Source organism: Arvicanthis niloticus, chromosome 1 (genome assembly GCF_011762505.2).
Source record: "Arvicanthis niloticus isolate mArvNil1 chromosome 1, mArvNil1.pat.X, whole genome shotgun sequence".
Lineage (NCBI taxonomy): Eukaryota > Metazoa > Chordata > Mammalia > Rodentia > Muridae > Arvicanthis > Arvicanthis niloticus.
The window spans coordinates 69,344,935-69,368,770 of NC_047658.1; the positions used below are offsets into that span (position 1 = coordinate 69,344,935).

Here is a 23,836-nt window from a genome sequence, read left to right on the forward strand (position 1 = left end):
CCTAGTGGGTCCTAGTTACTCCCTGTTTGGGGCAGGTGTTGCTGTCTGCTTACCTAAGATACTGCCTGGGTTAGAGCTCCTGGGAGCCCTGCTTCCTCTGGGTTCTGTGAAATTGGGTGCAGAACTGCCTCCCAGGATTTGCTGAGTGCTTGGGCCCAGACTGGAAGGAACCTTTAATGTTTTTCACAATTCAAAGACTTATACAACTCTGCTGCCTTTCACGAATAGAAAAAATAAAGTTATCCTAACTTACTAAAAGCATAATTAGTCAGATAGTTTAACAACATATTTTGTTTGTACTAGCGGCTTAATAGTTACAACTAGATGATTTCTTTATTTGCTTTGCAAGTAACCTTGAAATGATTTTATTTAAATTATTCTCTAAGCCATAAAAACCATTATAGTAGCACAGTAGCTTTATAACTATTGATCCTGTCTCATAAATATGAAAGTAGCAAGGCAAATAGCACATTTCAGAAACACCCTTAATAACTCGATACTCTAAATTTGATCACACTCTGAATTTATGTGTGTTATTTTCTCCACAAAGTACATTACTTCAGAAAGGAGACCACAGCCTACCTAATGCTCTTCGAGTTTAAGCATCTATCATGCATTTGCCTATTCTTAAATACATAAGGCCCTGCACCTATTTCTGTCTCTAGAAAGAAGAACACTAGCATGTGTCAGAAATGAGGGAAAACAGCAGATAAACATAAGAGCATCAGGAATCTTAAAATGCATCTAGTCCTGTCAGGAACCAAGGACAGCATTACATAAATCATTGTTCATAAAGAGGAGGCTTTAGGATTAGATAATCAACAACTGAATAAACATTTGGTGAGCACTCGTACTTAGAAATACTATAGGAAAATCATTTTAAAATAGGTCAATAACCTGCTTCTTCTGTGATGTGACAGAACATGTTTTAAACCCTCTAGGTTGCTGCAAGTGTTTTCTAACACAAGTAAACAAACAGAAAACAAATCTAGATCATGGTACAATGTGCATATAGACAAGCAGATTAAGTGGAATGTTCATGTTTCAGTAAAATAGATTCTATTTTTATAGTTCAAAGTAGAATGATAATGAAAAGATTTTAAAATATAGCTTCAGAGACCAGAAAGTTAGCTCAACAGTTAAGAGCACTTGTTTCTCTTACAGAAGACCCAAGTTCAGTTCCCAGAACCCATGCATGTCAAAAAGCTCACAGCTGCCTGTAACCCTGTTCCAGGAGCTAGGATGCCTCTGAAGTCTGGTCTCTGTCAGCACCTACATTCACATGCACATACCCACACACAGGCACAAATACATAATTTTTTATATAACACGAATACACAGAGAGGAGGAGAGGGAGTAAAGGAAGGAGAAGGAAGGGGAGGAGAAAAGAGAATAGGGGAGGAGAGAGCAAAGAGAGGAGGGGGAGGGGAAGGGAGGGGAGGGGAGGGGAGGGGAGGATTGGAGAGGAGAGGAGAGGAGAGGAGAGGAGAGGAGAGGAGAGGAGAGGAGAGGAGGAGGAGGAAAGAGAGAGCAAACTTCAAATTGGGTTTTGGAATCGCTTTCCCCCAAGCCTGTCTCTCAAGTAGACCATCAGGCCCTAGGTCTTCAGCTTTACTCCTGTTAGCAACCTTACCTTTTGCAATCCTTTCTTGACACCAAAACTGACAGCTCCACCCTTCTTAAATAAACCTAAAGCCATGACCCAAAGCCACAACTAGCTGGGCACAGTGCCACATATCTATACTCTCACCTTCTTGGGACTGAGTTCAAAACCAACCTGAATTATATAATAAGACTTGTATTTCAAAAACAAAACAATAACATGCAACTCTAATAACTTCCTTGAGCACATCTTCGAATTTACTATACCCTTCCACCAAACTTTTAGCAAAAGTTGAACTGTGGTTTAACTTAACATTGCTTACTCCAAAAAGTATTCTAATTGGTCTTATTTCCATTTTATGAGGCAGATAATGTGAGCTCCCAGCCAGTAACCACGCTTTCCTTCTTACTAATAAGGAAATCCCCATTTTACACAGGAAATTATCTTGCCTACTAAAATACTGTATTTGCCAGGCTCTCTAGCAGCAGGGGTCTGTGACATCAGAGTTTAAAATTCTGATGAGTATCCCCAGTGACTCATACCAGGTGCTCAATAACCATCTGAGTAATAAAACCATGAAGATTCTCTGTGTGCACATGTACCTAGATGGAAGAAGTGAGCAGCTGTGCTGCCTAGCCAGCTTCACTACCTGTCACATTTGCAGAAAAATGAGCAAACACCTGCCCTTCTGTCACCATAGATCTGCACCTGTTACCACAGGTCACCTGCAGCCATGCCCTTCCCACGAGGAATGACTGCCTCTCCCCCCTGAGCTGCTTCTTCCAGGCATTCATCACCATGAGAAAACATCACTACATCTTGCGTCTATTCTATACCAGTGCCTGATTCTGATGAAGTAGACATTCACCTTTATAAAGTAAATGCTCACATGCAGAATTACCACCTGATTGTTGACATGCCCGAGAGAGCAGTGGTGGTGCAGGAGAGAGACCAGGGATGCTTGACTGACATCAAATGTCTACAAGCCAGTCTGGGACAATCAGTTTGAAATTAAAGAAAACAACAGTAACAATGAAGGCCGGGGCTTGACCTTACTGGCAGAGTCCATCCTCCATGCCCGAGGTTCAGTCTCCAATATTGAAAAAAAAAAAGGATCACGATAACACACTTAAAAGCTTTCTCAGTAGTAAGTATTTTATAATTAAGAGATTATTCGAATTGGTCCTATGGTCTCCATAACAATGCTCCTGGAGTACTTAATAAAGTAAAAGGTGTAAAAGTAACAGCAGCTACAAGTAACAAGAAGTGTTTGGAAGGAAAAATTACACAAGCAGTTATTAGCCAGGGCCATGCTGGGTGTGGAGCACAGCCTCCTCGGCAGTGTGATAGCCTGTCAGCTACACTTTCACTATGAAAAGACAGCACAAAGGTTCTCAGCCACATTTACTTCTAGTGTAGCTTTAAATCTATCCAGACTGTTATAAAATAGTATGAAGAAACAGATTTTTCTTTCCACCTGCACTAATTTCCTTCAGATTTCATTTATTCCCACTACTCAGAACATATTCTCACTTATTTCCTTCTTGTCTGCTCTTCCACACGATTGTATGAAGAGCTATGAATTCAGGCTATGAGTTGTAGATTTTTAAAGACCCAGAGAATTAAAAGTAAGCATTCTTTAATGCCAATATTTCAATTAACTGTAAGAAGGTAAATGTCATGCTAATAAGCACGTACCTTTCTCAGGTATCTGCATTCCTCACCATGTTCTCCGGGCTTGCTTAATTTGATCGGTGTTCTGAATATAAACTCTGGAAGAAAGGGAAAATATTTTTTAATGGAGTTTTGTAGGAAGGTCTCTTTTACAGTATCCAACCACTGACAGCCATGATACAAATTGCATAAAAAATTATGGTTATCTTTTTTGTTTGTTTGTTTAACACAATGTTTTATCATGTAGCCCTGGCTGTACCGGAACTCACTATTGTAGACCAGGGTAGCTTTGAATACACAGAGATCTGCCTGCCTCTGCACCCCCCCCCCCAAGAGCTAGAATTAAAGGCATGTGCTTTCATGCCTGCTTATGGTTATCTTAATTTGAATATTCACTCATTAATTTAGTCAATACTTACTAAAGGTTATAGTAATATAATCAGGACTGTACTAAGCACCAGAATATGAACACATGCAGTCCTTGTGCCATGGAATTACAATCGTGTGGAAGAGCAGACAAGAAGGGAACAAGTGAGAATATATTCTGAGTAGTGGGAATAAATGCTATCAGAAGGAAATTAGTGCAGGGTGGAAAGAAAAGTATCTTATCCAGAGTGGTCGAAAAAGGGTTCATGGATAAACATGCCAAAATACTACAAAGAAAATTATATTTAAGCCCTATGTCACACATCACATGTGCATGTGCACCCACACACAAATACACACACATACAGATATGTGCACATGTTTTATATTTTTTCAGAATGTAACCTATTTTATTTAGCCCTCCAAGCCTTCAGTGGCTCTCATGAGCCTGCGAGGGAAAGTAATTACTTCCAACATGTTCTTCAAGGTGCTCTGTTAACTGATCATCTTCAAAATCACTACGCTACTCAACCCCTGACTAGTTAACCATAAAGCAGGAACCATATACACGAAAATTTGATTTCCCATCTAAAATTCTATCTTCTCTCTTTCTATCCTCTATTTGTAAATCAAAGAATGAGGTCTATAAGGCACATAAAGTACATGGTTGTTATGCAAATAGACAGTAAAAATAAAAATTTAAAACAGGAATAAAAGGTAAGTCATAAAAACCAAGAAGCCAAGCATGCTGATACATTCCTGTAATCCCTGCACTCAGGAGCCAAAAGCAGAATTGCCATAAATTCATTAATAGCCTGGACTATAGAGCAAGAACCTATTATTAAAAAGGGTAGAGGGGTATACACTTTATCTCTGTAAATATGACAATAGTTTATATTCTCATGATATTTAGTGTTCTAACTATAATGATAATTTTACAATTTATTGGTAACTTTAACCTCCCAGTGTTGGCTCTATAAAAACTAAGTTCCTCAAAAGCCTTTTGTCCTTTTTTCAGTTGTCTCAAATATTTTCAAAAGAAAGTATGTTGAAGAATAAAGAAGAAACTAAGAACAGTGGACCTGATGCAGATTCAGAAACAGGGACTCAAAGTTCTCCCATGCACTAAAAAGACACTCCGCCCTCAGTTTGGAAGACAAACAATCTATCACCTTCCCCCACTTCAAGTCCCATGACTATCTCTGTCAGATCCCAAAGCACATTCCACTTACAAGCAAATACATTCAAAGCTGATGCTTTTAAAGAGAAAAGGAGGAAAAAAAAAAAAAAACAAAGCAAAATTCCTTTTTAAAAAGTACTTTAGGGGCTAAAGATGGCTCAGCAGTTAGGAGCACTGGCTTCTCTTCCATAGGACATGGGTTCAATTCCTAGAACCCACACAGTGGCTCACAGTCAGGAGATCCAATCCATCTTCTGACCTCCACAGGCACCAGTCATAAATTTTGTACATAAATATCTGCAGATCAAACATCACAAAAAATAAATCTCTTTTTTAAAGTACTTTAAATGCACTACTGAAAACCTATCAAAGGTAACTCACTTCACATATTTTTCAGAGAAACTTTCACAGAAACATTACAGTAGGCATTACACCCACTGTACAACTGAGGTAGGCAGCTATGGGTTATAATAGTCTGCTTAATGCAGGACCACGAGTGCCTAGGAAAGCTGGAAGGAAAACTTTAATGGGGACAAAGGGGAAACTGTATAATGACTAAAAGAACAGTGCTTCCACAACTCAGGCCAATCTCTCTCCCCTACTATAAAAAGCATTGCAGTGGGGTCCTCTTGACAGTCTAGGGTCACCTGAGCCAGAGATGGTCCGGCATGTTAACAGGTGCAGGAGGCCGTGCTCTGTAGGGGCACCATTCAGCTTCTGCAGGCAGCCTAGGCTGTGTACAGCAGCTAAGTGTGAACTGTGCCAGAGCCAGCAGGCAGCAGTCTGCATGGTTTCTGCTTCAGTTCCTGCTTCAGTGCTTGTCTTCACTTCTCTCAATGATGGCCCAGGACCTGGAGGTTTTCAAATAATTCCTTTCTACCTTAACTTGATTTTGGCCAGTATTTTATCACAAGGACAGAAAGGAAACTAGTATACTTCCTTACTTATCTAAAAACACAAAATATTTATTAAAAAGATAACAGTCATGAACCCGTATGAACCTACATATAGTGAACAAGCAAAGTTTTAGGGAGAAATTACATAAAATTATGGTAAGAAAATTAATATACCACAATTAAAAATACACATTGAGCAAGCCAAAAGTTAGTGAAATACAATAAAATATTACATTTGATCATATTTACATTTATGTGTCCACCCAATGAACAGTGTGTGTATTAAGGAAAACAAAAAACCCAACATATTTATAATATACCACATTACAAAGACATTCACACAGTTTCAAATAATCCATACTAGAAAGTCTCCTTTAACACTGGCTGCCATTTCCAAGTTGATCTTTCTAGCTATGCAACTGCCAACTGTTACCCAATATTCTTTATCATTCAATTCCTTTTTTAATTAAATTTGCAAGTGTAGATTTCTGCTTTTTATTACTTTAGCTGTTTCTATTATTTTTCATAAACACCCTGAAATAAACAGTAAATCAGAAGCTGATAAAACCAAGAGGAAAAAAAAAGAGGAAAGTTTTTTTGTTTTTTTTTTTTAAATCCAAATGGGGTTCCACGCTGGGCTTCAACCTTCAGTGACTGTTATAACACTACAACAACTAACATATTATTCTTTTGCATGGCTGCTTGTTTATCCACAGGCCAAACTGCTGGCAACTGAATGTTGAGCTGCAGATGATCGTGTTTTTGAACAGATAATAAACCCACCTTCCTAAGACTACACTGGGTGATGGACCCACCAGCCCAGCACAAAGCTGCCATCTGTTCAGCACTAAGTGTTGGCAACAATGACATTCCTGTAGATATTTCATGAGGAACACCAGGACTTCCCACATGGCTAAGAGTAGCTTACATCTAGAGATCTGGTTCCTGTGTTGATTGCATTAAGACCATCTTCCTGATTTGTTAAAGCCCTCTGTATAAGTGAAGAACACTACTTTTCCTTTTATCATGGTGTGGATTCTGCTTATGGTGGGTATTCTTTTAGAGTAGATTACTCAAATTGTTCTGTTCTCCTCTCCTCCCCTCCCCTCCCCTCCCCTCCCCTCCCCTCCCCTCCCCTCCCCTCCCCTCCCCTCCCCTCCCCTCCCCTCCCCTCCCCTCCCCTCCCCTCCCCTCCCTCTCTCTCTCTCTCTCTCTCTCTCTCTCTCTCTCTCTCTCTCTCTCTCTTTCTTTTTAACACAGGCTCTTTTCCTGGAACTCCAAGATCCGCCTGCCTCAGCCTCCCGGGAGCTGGGATTAGGGTTAAAGGCATGCACTGCCACACCTGGCCTCCAAATGTTCTTTTATGGCTTCTGTACTTGGGACTAAGACATAATCAATTCTATCATAGTCCCTTTTGGTACAAACCATGACAATCTTCTCAGAGTCACTTTCAAAAATTCTAAGTATTTTGAGGAGCAACATAAGGAACATGATCTTATGCAGGCTTATAAATAAGACTACTGTCCAACACAAGAGAATAAAATACTTCAGTGATAGCTGGGCAGAAACAGCAACTTAGTTTACCATTAGGGAATTTTCTGTCTAAAACAGTTCTTGGTGGTTATTTAGTACACAATAAGTTCTATTATTTTATGTAACTAATATATACACTAATTTTAAAAATGAATAAAATTTTCAAGTCTCAAGAGTATAGTATCTTCATCTTGTAAATAATCTAAAACTTTAAACTTGATCCTAGACAAGCATAAGAACCTTGGATAAGAAAGGTTTGGTTCCCTCCTCTATAAAATCAAAACAATAGTAAATAATTCTCATTAATGATCTTATTCATTATAGGCTTAAAAATCAAATGAGGATAAGGAGAGTGAAAACTGTTTAAATAATTTCAAACAGAGCAGCATATAGCACAATTTATTAAACATAAGACTATATCATACTATATCAGTAGTATAATGCTTTTTAAATTATAATTTGTGACCCTTCCAATCTGCACCAGTGCTGGGAGCAGTCCTAGGGCATCAGTTCTGCATCCAATCCCCAAAACCCAGAGGAGGTTGCACTCCCAGGAGCTCTAACATGCCCAGGATTATAGGTATTTAATATGGGGGAAAGGGCATGTTTGTGTTTTTTCTGCAGGATGCTGAAGGAGCATGGTGGCTGCCAGAGCGACAGGTGAGACATGCTGATGCCCTGATAAAGAATGATGCTGACCTGTGAGTTTGCTGAGTGCCCTGACAATGGTGACTGGGAGGCTGTATTGGACATACATTCCTGACCCACCTTTGCTATGATAAGACAAACTGCCTTGCCTCAAGTTTTTAGATCTTGTGGAACATAGAATCAAAAAGAGAAGTTATAATGACTCTTGTATTTTTCTTAAATGTGACCAGTTATTGAAACTCAATCATGTACTGGTCTAGAAATCAATCCAATATTGGAAATAAAGTCTTCATTTGGAAGTCTGGTTCTGGACATTTTCAGAGACATATTTGGAAGTTAGCTGCAGTTCTCTATGATGTTATGTTAGCAAGAGATAAAATTGGGACAGGATCTAGATTTCAAACAAGTGTTAGTACATGTGTTAAGGCTCTTTTAATTGTCAAGTTAAAATTACTTTTGTTTCTTCTACAGTATTTAATGTAAGTTGAACTATTGTATACTTTCTAATTGTGTTAGTGTGTTGAAATCCGGCATGTCAGTTATGGAGGTCTATCAAACAGCTTTTGTTTTACTGCCCTCAGTATCACAGAACCTTGGTGTTCTAAAAATAGCCTGCAAGTACTGGAAGAAGTGAGTCAGGCTTTAAGCAGAAGCAAGAGGGTAGTGGGCTTGATTATTGCTGGTATAACAGCTTTAATTACATTAATTGCTAGCACCACTGCTTCTGCAATTGCTTTGACACAAGAAGTTAAGACAGCTACTTTTGTGAATCATTTAGCAATAAATGTTACTAATGTGTTCAGTGCACAAGAGGATTTAGATAGGCATTTGGAAGAACAGATTGATGCTCTTTATCCTATTCAAATTATTGAAAGGAGGTTCAGAGTTTAAGAGTAAGGGACCATCTCGAGTATCATGCCAAATACCATTGGATTCATGTTAGTTCTAAAATTTACAGTGGTGGTCATTATACTTAGGAAAAAGTTTAAAGATACTTGGAGTGTATTTGGCTTAATTCTAACACCTCTCTGGATGTTTTAACTTTGCATAGTAAGATTATGAATTTAAAGAATGTCGCTCTGCTGAGCGTTGATGTGGCAGATACTGCTGATAAAATTACCTATGACCCAAAGTCAGTATTTCTATTTTGGTCAAGCTTCAAGACTGGCATATACAGCTTGATCATGCTAGCCCTTTTTGTCCTGGGAATACTTTTATTCCTGCCCATTGTGTTAAAGCTTGTCTTTAACAACATCAACATGTTGGCAGCCAAAGTACATGGCTTGAACCTGAAAATGGACCCTTAGACAGAGTTATTAAATTAAACAGCTGGCAAACCAAGGACAGGTAAGATTCTGCACAGAGCCTTACCAACCTAAGACAGAAGTGCATTGGTTTTGATAATGCATATATCACAATGGGTAAGGGAGGCATTCTTGGCAGAATGACCTAAGACAGGCTCAGTCTTGTTTATGAAATAAAAAAGGGGGAGAGGTGGAAAGCCTTTGGGGCTGCTTGGCAAGAATCTAACATGGGCCAAGGACAAGGAAATGGGCTGCTTGGCAGGAATATGACATTGGCTAAGGACAAGGAAGTAGGCTTCAGGCAGGAATCTGACATTAGGCTAGAACAAAGAAGTAATTTCAGTCAGGAATCTAAATTTTAGGCTAGAACAAGGAAGTAGGCTTCAGACATGAAAATGACTGTGGGCTAGGACAGGGAATATTATTTTGGTCATCCTGATAAGCCCTTAGAAACCGTGATCATGGGAGTGGTCACAGAATTTTGTTTATTGCCTTGGTTGTTCTTTGACTATTTGTGTTTATTATCTTGCTTGTTCCTTGACTATTTGCATCTATTGTATTGTTAGTTCCTCAACCTAGAACTGACCTTAATACTTGCATGTAATTAAAATGGTATAAAAGCAAAAAGGAGGAGGGGGGATTGGATGGGGGTTTCTAGGGAGGGGAAATGGGGAAAGGGGATGGTATCTGAAATGTAAATAAATAAAATATCCAATAAAAAAGAAAAAATATAATTTGTTTTTATTTACAACTTAAACTTATAAGAAACACAGATCTAGCTGTTTTTATATGTACATTTGCACAAAAAGCTAAATTTGCTTTGGAACATTAAGAAATTCATACAAGGATAAACAGGAACTTAGCATCTGGGATCACAACCGTGCAGATGTGTAAAAGACATATTGGTTCAGACACTTGTTCTGCCAGTGAAATAAAATTATTTAGAGATGGCAAAGCTTTGCTTTGTTCTAGTCTCCTCATCTATCAAATATGAATCAAAATACTGGCCAACCTACCTCATAGGCATTTAGACCACAATTATTATGATCTATTCTATATTTTACCATGTCTCTGCCTTGTTTGAAATCAAAAGACAAGAGCAGGGTGCTATCATATATTCACTAACATTAGGACTGACATAAATCATCTGAATATTGGGTTAGAATAATGGGTTGTTTGGCTTTAAAAATGTAAAATGCTAAACCAAGCATGATGGCCCAGGCCTGTAATCTTCACATTCAAAAGGGTGAGACAGGAGAAACTTGGCTCTGAGGCCAGCCTGGGCTATCTAAGAAGACCTTACATAAATAAATCATCATCATTATCACCATCTCTATATTTTTTAAGGTACTGTAAAGGTCAAGAGATCCTTGTACGCACAGGTAAGCCCTGCAGACACCAGGAAAAGCTTAACATGCAGGCTTGTTTGTTCAAAGAGAGTTTTACCTCTCTTTCTGGAATGCTGAGAAAGGATGCAGTTTACCATCTGTGTTCTTTTGGTGTCTGTTGAGACAGACTCTGCCCACATCTCCCAGAATTTGTTTTTACTTATCCTAGACCCTTTCCCTATAACTCTTCTCTGCTTCTAGGACATAAAACCCATCTTTATCTGAGTGATGTCATTTGTGCTTTACAATGGCCTAAGTGACTTCCATGTTATCTTAGGGCCAGGCCAATCCTGACACCCACAGGCATTATGTTCACCTCCGTCACTCTCCCAGACCCTAAATCTTGGGCACTACCCGAGTCAACGTACCCATCTGTGTGAGAAACGCTAGATGTACTTTATAAAGAATTTCAATGTAAACATTTCTTAAGCTTTGTTATACTCATGGGATTGAGTTGTTATTAGAAAACTGTTTCCAAAATCATGCTGTGCTTAAATATGTCTAAAATAAACCAAGTGGTGTCAGACTCTCCAAGTTTGGCCCAGCACAATTTACCTAAGTCAGGCTGAACCTAGTTTCATTCTTCTCTCACCTGGATCATCTCCCTGCCAGCTATAAGGCCTACAGGAAAACCCCACAAAGTATAATGATTAAAAAAAAAAAAAAAAAAAAAAACAAAAAAAACCTAATCTACCTCACAAGAAAGCATACCATAATTATAAGTAGTATTAGTGTTAGCAGTCAGTAAACAATCCTTACAATGGACCCATCTGTGTGGTATATATCTGTAACCCTAGTACTCAGGAAACTGAAGGAGAAGGATCTTTGTAAATTCCAATCCACCACAGATACACAGCCTAAGCTCAGCCTGGGCTATTCAGTAGGATGCTGTCTCAAAAATATAAAATAAAATCTTTACAATAAAAATGTAACAGTTAATGAGCACACACTATATACTAAATATCACATACATACAAACCATACACTGCCAAAAAGAGATATGGTAGATCTAACTGTTATTATGAAGAATTGCCTACCAACTTAGCCTTTGGCTGATGCCTTCAACTAGGATTCAACTAGGGTTCCTATCCTCCCTGACTTACCAGTAAGAATGATTTACTGCACCTGATTCTAGGAATATCTGCTTACCTACTGTCAGTATGAAATCTTGGTACATGCTCAGCAGAAAGTGTATGTGATCCATTCATTATAAAAACTCTAGGCACTAAGTCTCCAGCAAGCTTCCCTGGTTGACAACATTCACACAGTGTTCTACTTTCTTTGCTGGGGGAGTAATCCATATCTTGCATGCCACCACTCAGAGAAGACTTTGGAAGCCTGTATCTACTTTCCTCCAGACTTTGTTCCACAGAAATGTTTCTTTAGTATTATTTTTTATTTTGCTCAGTATTATTTCACTACCCTAGATCACAGCTATGAGTAGAACTATATGCTGAGTCCTATAAGTGTTCCTAGTCAGTGTGGATGGTGTTTGGGTACAGACAGACAGACAGACAGACAGACACACACACACAGTGCAGGATAACTGACTCAAGATCTTCCTGCCTCAGACTTTTGAATGCTGGTATTACAAATGTGCACTACTAAATGCCTAGCTTTACAAACTCTTTCAGTCTGTTTGTATAGGAGAGATGATAGCAATCAGCACATCTATAGTTGATTCAGACCAACCTTTAATTCCCTCTTATCTGCTAGTCAATATTCTTCTGAAGTCTGTAAAATTCCACTATAGTTCAATCTTACAGGTAAAATGCTATTGGCTTAGAGCAGTTATGCCATCAAAGTCACATTTCTGAAACTCTGTGAAGTGTGGCATTTCAATCTGCCTGAACGAGTATAAAGAAAATGGACCAAGCAAAGGCCAGAAAATAAAAGCTCCTCTTTTAAACTTTTTATTGTAATTTTATTAACTTACAGGAGGTGGGTGTTTGCTACTGTGTGCATCAGAGGTTAAAGAACAACCTGTGTAGTCAGCACTCTTTCCTCCACAAGGACCACAGGGATTGAACTCAGGTGGACAGGGCTGACAGGATGCATCTTGCCTGCTGAGCCATCTTGTTGGTTCAAAAGTTCTTCTTTCAAATCATCCTTTCACAGTTGAATGGAGACTATGTAGCAGACACTTAACATTATCAGTAGGTAAAACATTTGGTTCCATGATTTGTAAGATGGTTTTATCTGCTGATGTGGGATTTTACTTAATTTTCCCTCACTTCCTATATAATCCTTCTTAGGATTATATGTCAGCTTCCTCTACCCCAAAAGGGGAACTTGAGGTTGAAATGCTAGTAACACTATCATAAGCAGAGGAACAAGATGTCCTGGACAACAGGAAAAGCAACACAACCCTTTCTTGTTCAGAGCAGTTAGTTTAAAGAAAACACAAATCTACCAATCCCATGGGGCCTTGTTGCTTAGTCAGTTAAAAGTGCCTATCTAGGAAAACAGCTACCAACTGTTCAGTGATTCCCAAATGTTTTAGTAGCACAAGAACTGCTCACACCTACTTCCCTTACAGACAATGCCAGACGTGGCTTTGGGTGCATGAGAGCACAGATATCCCCATTCATAAAGGAATCCAGAGCTGACAGAATTTCCTGATGTCTACCCTCTAACTCTGCATACCAAGAAGAGAAACTCCCAAGGGACAAGGTGTCTTAAGGATGACACACACCTGTGGTCAGTAACCTAACCACAAGACTTTAGTCTAATGAACATTCTAAGAACAGAAAAACATCTTTAAAGGTCCTTCTTAAAATGGATTCTCTGGGGCAGGGTGATTGGTGATTTGTTAATGAAAACAAATGAACTACCAGGCAGACATTCTGCTACTTGCCCCAAGTCCAGTGTCACTACCAAAACACCCACATTTGATGTAGACATTTTTGTTTTAATTACTATGCATGGGTGTTTTGTCTGCATGTCTATCTGTGCACTATACACCTGCCTGTGGAGGCCAGAAGAGGACACTGGATGCTCTTGAATAGGAATCACAGATAATCCTGAGCAGCCATGTAGGTGCTCAGAATGGAACCTGGATCCTCTGTAAGAGAGGCCAGTGCTCTTAACCACTGAGTCATCTTTCTAGTCCTTCAATGTAGTGTTAGAAAAACAAACCCTACTCCACTATACTGGAAGACGCTAGCTTACAAGCCAATGGCCAAAGTCAACAGTCCTCTAGTCCCTGGACAAGCCAAAATGTCCCCACTAACAAAGTTTAATTTCCTATGAATGTAGCAGAATAAAAGAGAATTTTGGATTTGTTGAGTCTTAAGACCTACTATGTCTTAGATTTGAATGTGAATATTCCAACTAGCCATTTATCCTTGTAATTTGTCATTTATAATTTTATAATATTACAACCACATCTTAAAACTACAGACATGACATAAAACAATAAATTAAAAAGGTTGTAAGCTGTAAGTGTTTGGTGACTTATTTACCACCATGCAAATACATAGCTAAATTAATATCTACCACAAAATGTTTAACTAGGGAGTATCGCACTCTCTTCAAACATAAAGGGATAATTGTTTCTAACTACCAGAGCTGGTTCCACACCACTTATATTTCAATACAGTATAAGAGTCAGTCATAAAACACAGTCTCTGCCACCTCTACAGTTTTATATCACCTCATTCCTTCCTCACAGTTTATAGCTCCTGGCTAAACCACATTCTGCCCACAGCTACTCCTGAAATGCTCTCAACCTTCTGCTCTTACCTTGTACTGGGTTAAAATCAACCATCCTTTAATAGGAGCCAGATGTCTCTGTAATGTGTCTTTATCACCATTTTCCAGACAAGGAAACTGAGGTACATAGAGTTTAATTTGCTAATGCCCCAGTATTGTATAAAAACCATGATTGAAGTCCTGGAAATCAGATTCTCTCACACATACACACACACATACACATCAACAGACAAAGGACATAGGAAATTACAGCCTAGGTTATATAAATCATTTAAAAACAAAATGCTTTAATGTAGCAGATTGGCAAATATCAGAAAGTCTGGTACAGACAAGAGTTGGTAAGAATACGGTCTCTTTTTTAACTTGAAAAAAAATTATATATATACATTATATATACAGATTACAGTCTCCCTCCCTCTACTCCTCTTAGCTCCCCCCTCTCTCCCCTCCCATCTGTCTCTCAGAAACAAGCTATATATATATATATATATATATGAATGAATGATAATAATATAATAAAGCAAAAACCAACACACCAGAATTAGACAAAACAAACAGAAGGGAAAAAGCCCAAAAGAAGGCACAGAAAACAGAGACCCACTCATTTACACAGTCAGGAATCCCATAAAAACACTAAACTGGAAATCACAATATATATGCAAAGGATCTATAGGATAAAAAGAAAAAATATATGTATATATATAATTAAAAATAATAATAAAATTAAGCCAAGCAGTGGTGGCACATGCCTTTAATCTCAGCACTTGAGGAAGGCAGAGACAGGCAGATCTGAGTCTGGGGCCAGCCTGGTCTACAAAGTGAGTTCCAGGACATCTAAGACTACACAGAGAAACTGTCTGTGGGAAGGGGGAACACACACACACACACACACACACACACACACACACACACACAAACCAATAAAATACATTTTCAAAAAATTATATTAAAATAAAAAAGCTTCCTGACAAGACATTTGAGCCAAGGGTCCTGTAAAGCCTCTGCTGAGCTCACTTTCTGTGGCCATCTACTGCTGGCTGTGCCGTCTTTAACAAGAGTGTGTTTCCCCTGTGAGACTTCCCTTGAGAAAAGTAAATTCACATTGGCCAGTGGTTATCAACTGGAAATTGCTTGAATAAGGAAGGGGGCACTTGTCTACTTTCCCTTTTGGCTCTAGACCCCAACTGGTGCAGCAGGTCCTGGAGTGGTATATAAACCTAACACAGTAGAAACTTCTTAAAATATACACACATATGAAGGTCGTCTAAATAAAACTGCCAAATAATGGGAGGAGACCGACACCTAGCTGGCCATCCCTTGTTAGCAAATGAAGCTTCCAATACCAGACTGGATTATATCTAATTGAGTTGTTGGCCAAAGGGGTCCTATATGAACCCCCAAACAACCCAGGTTGCTGTTAATATTACAAGTTGCTCTCCATAAACTGATAGCAAGGCTCCAACGTTAAAAATAACACCCACACAACATTAAACATGGAAACATTGTGCCTACACAAAACATTCGCTCCTGTCCTAACATCTTTGGTACAGGAAGATAATCTGCATGCTACCAAAAGAGCAGTGCAAACTCCAAATCAGCCACAAACCTTTTCATCTACAAAGGTGTCCTGCCTACAAAATACACTAGGGCAATGGCGGCACAGAGCTTGTGAGAGTAACCAACCCATATCTGATATGACAGAAGGCCCATTCCATGAGATGGAGCCCACACCCAACACTGCTTGCATGACCAAGAACAAGACCCTAAGAGTAGACAGCCCAGAACCTCGGGTAAAATCAAACATGACTGCCTTGCTCAGCCATCAGCAGAAAGGCTTCCTCCTGCAGCAAATGGGAACAAGTACAGAGACCATGGCCAGACATTATGCACAGAGTAAGAGACCTTGGAGAACTCCGTCCTAAACAGGATGTCTCCATCACATCCCTTCCTCGGGGTTCAGGGAACCCTAAGAAGAAGAGAAAGAATTAGTGTAAGAGTCAGAGGGGATGGAAGACACCAAGAAAGCAATGCCCTCTAAATCAACGATTAATGCACAAATAACTCACAGAGACTAAGGTAGCATGCATAGGATACTGTATCTTAAAGATATTTATATGTGCAAAGACCTATGTACAAGAATGTTCACTACAGATCTCTCACAACAATGAAGACTGTAATCTGAATGACCTTCAAACTGAGACGAAACAAACAACTATCTAAGTGGGACACCATTTCTCTAACAGTTGCTCCTATAATGTCTGCTTTTATCCTAGCTTCTGAACTGGCCTGGTGATTTTGGGTAAGATGCCATCCACTGTGCCTAAAAAGCAGCAGCACTAATGACATCATCTCCCTACTGAGGCTCTCCATGTTCCCTAACCCCACTCAGAATGAGAGTAAATCACCCCACAACCTAAAGAGGACATGAACAGACTCAAAACTGCCTGCAGGTTCCTGACTGTAAACTTGACTCTGCCCTTGAGCACACCCCACAGGGGTCCAATGGAGAACCCAGGCATTCGACATGCCTGTCTTCCTCAGAAGCTCCTGGACATCTTCTTCCTCAACACTGAAGGAAAGCTAAAAGACTGCCTGTTTCTCAAAGGCTTCTGTGAAGCTCCCTGCCTTTACCCTACCCACTTTAGCCAGCAGACGCTCCAAGGGATAGCAGGTGAGGGAACTGCCCCTCCTCTTTACTAGGGTCCTGGCCTCTCAGGTCTGGCTGCCTGGCACCCTGAGCTACACTTTTTATCTCCTCAGGCCCACGAGGAGAACACATCTGACTCTGCTTCTTACTAGCTGCTTCCTTCCCTCACCAAGAATCCAAGTCTGAAGCTCTGGCTGCCTTGGCAACCTTACAGTGCTCTCATGTGGATTTTTAAAATAAGGCTCTTCTAGTTATTCTCAGCAGGAGTCTTTGTCTGCTACAATCTGTTCCACTGTACCCAGAAGAATTTAAAATCCACATACTTCATAAGCATTGTAAGAAAAACACGATTTCGTGATAAAAGCACATGTGAGACCCAACTATTTTTTCAAATTATGAGATGAAGTAATTATATGGCGAATGCAGGCTCATGAGTAAATCTGAAAAAGAAGGACCAACTAACAGGAGCTGACATGATTAAAAAGGCCAGGTTCCCTGGAAGGGCTGAGTTATGCCAGGGATCAAGAAAACATACCAGCAAAGCCAAGCAAGCCACTCGTAAAGTCCATGAGTGCGCTGGACAGAACAGAGGATAGTGCTGAGTGGAGCGATGGCAGAAACAGCTGCTGAGGAGGCCAAAAGGCAGGACTAGAGCCCAGGGTTAGCTCTAGACACAAAGCAATGTATTTCTGCATCTAAGGCGCAAAGTGACATGACATGCCTCTGAGAGTGGTATGGATGGGAGGGAAGACGTTGGAGCAATGATTATTGAGTGACTGTAACAACAGAGACACAGGCCCTAAGAATAAAAGAGGAATAAGCAGGAACACAAGCCTAGTATGCCCAAGAGAAAACAGAAAGAGACTAAAATGGCACCACTGAGATGGTTCAGCAGGTAAAGACACTTGTAGCACGCCTAAGGACATCAATTTGATCCCAGAAACCTACATGTTGGAAGAAGAGAAGTAACTCCCCAAAGTTCTCTGATTTTACATATAGACTGTGGTACACACAAAGGTACATACAGGTATACCCATGTATGTATGTATGTATGTACCTCTTAGAAACATACATTAAGTGTATACACGGGACACAGGAGTCACTATCAACAGTCTCAAGTTACCCATGTATATATGCGCCTATCTACTAAACCTCAAAAGAAAACTGTCAAATGCAATCTCACCATGTAGCCCTGACACATGACCCTCCTGCATCAGTCTCTGAGTGCTGAGATGACAGGTACTGGCCACCATAGCCAGCCCTCCAAAAGGAGAAAATCTAGTATTAAATTAAGTGCACCCCTCTGCAGCAAGAAGAGAAATAAGAGAAAACCATAAATGTGTGCTAAACCCAAACTAATATGATCCCCTGCTCTTGGGGGTGATATAGCTCAGAGTTAGAGCATTTACATAATACATGTGAGGCAGTGGGGTCAGTCCCCAGGACCACAAAGAACATAAGTAAGCTAATCAGTTACTATTCTCGGGTTAGCTCCTTCTAAGAGTGTGGACTACAGCTAAGTGCCAACTATGTTGACCTAGCACACCTGCTTGCTTGCTCGCTCGCTCGCTCGCTCGCTCGCTCACTTGCTCATACAAGGAGCCATTACAGTAGTGCTCCAAGAGTGCTCACCTGGGAAGAGAGAGACAAAGTTAAGAAGAACAGTGGCAGCACTATGGCTCTTGCAGGACATGGGATTGAGTCCCAGCACTCACAGGGCAGCTCACACTGCCTATAACTCAAGTTCCAAGTCATCTGATGCTCTCTTCTGACCTCTACAGGCACTAGGTATGCACAACACACATACATACATGTGAGCAAAACACTCATATACATTCAATAAATCTTTTAAAAATGTTTTCTTAAAAGCTAGTGAAATTTAGAATCAAGTATACAGACTGCCTAGCAATGGATAAGTCTGAATTCCTCTAATTACCATTATACTCAATTTCACAGTTTATATTTTTAAACCATCCCCTGGTAAATCATTAATCAAATCAAAATTTCACAGCTCACATACTAAGAACTTACATGATATTTGTAACTTCAGGTATAATAACTTAATTTCTACAAATGTATCTCAGATTTTCTAGGACAGAAACACTTCTATGTAAAACTATTTTCAGGGCCCACAAGATGGCTTGGCAAAGATGCTTGCTTGTCATCAAACCTGATGGCCTGAGTTTGCCCTCCAGTGACCACATGATAAAGGGAAAAATCCAGCTCCTCAAGTTCTCTTACTTCTTCAAGCATGCTGTAATCTAACTCTCTCTCTCTCACACACACACAAACACAAGCACAGACATGTGGGGGGGGAGCGGTGGAAGTATATAAAAGTTAGAAAAAGATATTCACTCACTACAAAATGAAAACCAAAAATAACCTTGATGCTAAACACTGAGCAAATGGTTAGGCTAATTATGTATAGCCAGACAATGTACTATTATTTAGCTATTAAAACTATACAGATGGCTATGCTGTCTAGGTTTATGACAACTTGACACAAGCTAAAGGCATCTGAAAAGAGGAAACCTCAATAGAGAAGATGCCTCCGGAAGATCCAGTTGTAAAGCTTTTTCTTAATTAGTGACCGACGGGAGGGGAGAGCCCAGCCCATTGTGGGTGGTGCCATCCCTGGGCTGATGGTCCTGTGTTCTGTAAGAAAGCAGGCTGAGCAAGCCATGAAGAGCAAGTCAGTCAGCAGCATGCCTCCAGGGCGTTTGTGTAAGCTCCTGCCTCCAGGTTCCTGCCCTGTGTGAGTTCCTGTCCTCACTTCCTTTGATGCTGAACAACAATATGGAAGTATAATCCAAACAAACCCTTTCCTCCCAAAGTTGCTTTGGCCATGGTGTTTCATCATAGCAAACTAAGGCAAGAGCATGTTTAAAACTTCCTTTATTGAGTACACTTCAAGAGGGCAGTGGGCTGGAGAGTAACTAGAATACCCAATAATGTAAAATGTAAAATGTTGCTTTAGTAAAATGAAAAGCCATTGTTAGGGTATGCTAGATAATTGACATGCAAGGGGAAAAGGCAACTTAATATAAAATTCACAAACGGAGAAAATGAAAATCAAAGTGCTAACAGTGGGGGGGGGAGTGTGTGTGTGTGTGTGTGTGTGTGTGTGTGTTTAAGAACAATGGAAACAGTCACAAACCATTAGCAGGTTAAAGAGGAAATGAGCAGTGAAAAGGGGAAGTGACGTGAGAAGAGAAATGACAGACAGCAGACATGGGGCCCTCCACTAAGAATTTTAATACAGTTTATTAGTTAAGACAAATCAATAAAAGGTCCTAAAGATGGATCTGAACAACTGCAGACGTAACAGCCACACAGAATAAACAACTACCAAATCAACCTTACAGTAAAGTGTTGCAGTTCAGAGTCACAGAAGAGAAGGACAGGAAAGAGGAGGGCAGGGAACACTTTCAGAAGGAAGGGTGAAACCTACTGGCCAGTCTGCCAACTCCTGAGTCAGAGAAGGCTGACAGTAGAGTTTGACAGGCTTGTAAAAGCAGAAATAGAAATAGTCAAGCAAATAAGACTTCCATGCTGAGTCTAAAAAACGACCCCCAAAGCACCGTTGTCTTGTTAGGCAACCTATGATGGATCATCAGTAAAGTCTAAAGCCCATGATTAAAAAGCCACAAAATCAAATGAAGGTACAGGGCCCAGGAGCAGCCTCGAGGAAGAGCTTGGACCGCAGAGTCTTACTCTCAGGTGTCCACAGCATCATAGCCACCACCAGCATGAACAACAGCTTTTGATTTCTGCTGCTGTGAAGCGAGACATCATTCACAAGCGTGGTGGCTTGAAGGTAATTGGCCCTATAGGCTGTGACCTTGTTGGAGAAAGTGTGTCACTGGGGATGGGCTTTGAGGTTTCAAATGCTCATGCCAGGTCCTGCCTGCCTCTCTTCTCTCTCCCTGCCTCCTTCCCTCCTTCCCTACTGCATGCTGATCTGCATGTAGAACTCTCAGCTACCTCTCCAGCACCATGTCTGCCTGCGTGCCACCATGCCCCCTGCCATGATGACAATGGACTAGAACCTCTGATTGTATGCCAGACTCAATGAAATGTTTTCCTTTACAACAGCAATAGGACATTGACTAAGACAACAATCATCAGCAAAATGATTCCTAAGTTAGAAACAGTCCAGGATCCAGAACCAAACCAACTTGCATTCAACTGTACCCTCTCCTGGACTGTACCTTCAGTATTCATCCTTACTAGTTTGGTTCTTTAACCATAAAATAGCTCCATCTGAATAGTTCATCTCATCTAATCTTCCAGCATTACTGAAGACAGCTTATGTGCATATTTAATGGCAGCCTCCCTGTCTCCCACACTCTTGTCTTCCCATATATCCTCAACATCTATCGTCCTCCTAATGAGCAACTTTTGGTAGCTTTTAACTCCCTCTAACATATACACAACAGGACCCCAAACTTACCACTCCAGCTATATCCTCTACCCTGAAAAAGTCCCTGTCCCCAGCTCTTACCCACGCCACTGTTCCTAACAAGTCATACTTGAACTACACCATGACTTCACACATGCTTCTTCCTAGAATACACGTTCTCTCCTTCACTGTGTGATGATTCTCTATCCATACCTCAAACCCTTTCTCTGCCTTCTCTTTTCCAAAGCTTTTCTACTAACCCAGAGAGAAGTGCATTACTGACCTGGCTCAGAGCATTCTATAAATGCACTGCATGTATCAGACTTGCTACAAGGGCTTGAATCTGCCTCCCTACCTAGGGATGTGATAGAGATGATCTCCCAGCATGTATCCAGATGTGGTAGTTTGAATATAACTGGCTCCCACAGACCAAAAGGTACTTGAACTACAAGCACCACTGGGAGGGAGGTGTGGCTTTGCTGAAATATGTGAGACCTTGCTGGAGGAAGTGTGTCACTGTGGGGGCAGGCTTTGAGGTCTTATATGCTTAAAGTATGCCCAGTGTGGCACACAGTTTCCTGATGCCTTTGGATTAAGATATAGAACTCTTAGCTCCTTCTCCAGCACTATGTCTGCCTGAATACTGCCATGCTTCCCACCATGTTAATAATGGACTAAACCCAGCCAGCCCCAATTAAATGTTTTCCTTTGTAAGAATTGCTGTGGTCATGGTGTTTCTTCACAGCAACAGAAACCTTAACTAAGACACTAATTGTCATTGAGTGCCTCTGAAAGCATTTGTTAAATTATCTAATGAGAAGATAAATTTCCACATTCAGTTTTCTCTATTCAAAGTCTCTGGTACCATCAATTTCTCCCCTCCACCTTAACACACAATTGTAGCACATCTATTGGTGACTTGACTCACCTCTCTTACAAGGAAAACTTCTTAAGTTCTTATCCCCACAGGTACTGATTTCTCTGTTCCCTTTCAACAAACTCAAAAAGACTGTTTCTACACTCTTGTTTTCAGTTCTCAATTCAGGCCATTCTATGGGTTCTTCTGTCGCTGTGGTTGATCTTGTTTCTGTGGTTGTTTTCATTCAACTATTGTACCAAATGCTTTTAAAAGTACCCAAACAAGTCTCTATGTTACCTAAGGATGGCAAGCAGTACAAACGCAGAACAGTTCAGAACATGGACATAATCTACCACACAAAAAGAATCTACACTTAGTCTAAGAACAAAGGATCTCTAAAATCAAAATACAAGCTTCAGTGAAAACACAAATCTGGGTAGAGTAGCTCACTGTGTCTTTACAGGATCTGTTCCCACTGGAGAGACAGGAATGAAAGCGCTGTCCTTTGCATTCACCTCTCTTCACCACCCCTAAAGCCTCTTACCATTTATTCTTCCAAAGCAAAATGAAACACACTTATTAAGTATAAAGGATCAGTGTTCCTTCAGCATTCCTCTTTTTAATACACTTGTGCTCTCAATTCTATCCTTCTTAGGAACCTAGTCCAATGCCTTACACATAGTAGGAATTCTCCATTAAACACAACACATAGGCATATGGGCAAAGTAAACTCCACAAATGCTAATTCTTTTTTTTTTTTTTTAAGATTTATTTATTTATTTGTTTAATGTATGTGAATACACTGCTACTGTCTTCAGATACCAGAAGAGGTCCTTGCCCCTTATCAATGGTTGTGGGCCACCATGTGGTTGCTGGGAATTGAACTCAGGACCTCTGGAAGAGCAGTCAGTGCTCTTAACCTCTGAGCCATCTCTCCAGCCCCACAAATGCTAATTCTTTTTACCTCCAAAACTTTCCTGTCTGTAATGAGCAATGCCTAAATCTGACAAATCCTTCACCTATATTAACAAGCCTACTAAATTCTGTCAGAATATCTGCACTGTGAGAGAATTACAAGAACAAGAGATGCAGAGTTACTAAATCTCACACACTACAGGATAGATGTATGTAAAATTGTAGTAGAAAAAAAAATGTAGTAGAAATTTCCCAGAGTCTGAGATTCAAAACACTTGGGTGGTCAAATGTGCACACAAGCCACACAATATTTATACAAGCTCTAGTTTCCTTTCTGTTGCTGTGATAAAACACCCTGCCCAAATCAACCCATTGCTGGAAGCAGTTATTTGGCTTGTGTTTCCAGGTCATAGTCTATATGAGGGAAGTCATAGTAAGAACTCAGAACAAAAATCATGAGGAACTCTGCTTGCAAGCTTACTCTCTGGCCCAGTCCCAGGCTCATGCTTGCCATCTTTCTAATATAGTGCAGAAACATCTGTCTGGGGATGGTGCCATCCACAGTAAGCTGAACCCTCCTGCATCAATTAATTACCAAATAACACCCACAAAAATGCCCACAGACCAATCTGATCTTGGCAATTCCTCCATCAATGTTTTCCTCTCAGATAACTCTAGTCTGTGTCAACTTGACAGTGCTGACTAAA

The 23,836-nt window shown here is 40.2% G+C and overlaps 1 protein-coding gene across 2 annotated transcripts in view; it reads right to left on the minus strand.

Moving 5' to 3' along the window:
* The window catches only part of Rnf169 (ring finger protein 169), a 69,587-nt gene that overhangs the window by 36,503 nt on the left and 9,248 nt on the right, over nt 1-23,836 (minus strand). For both annotated transcript variants that reach the window (XM_076938781.1, XM_034518513.2), the window contains exon 2: nt 3,302-3,375. In XM_076938781.1, coding sequence (XP_076794896.1) covers nt 3,302-3,375 — 74 coding nt within the window. The remainder of the gene's footprint in view (nt 1-3,301; nt 3,376-23,836) is intronic.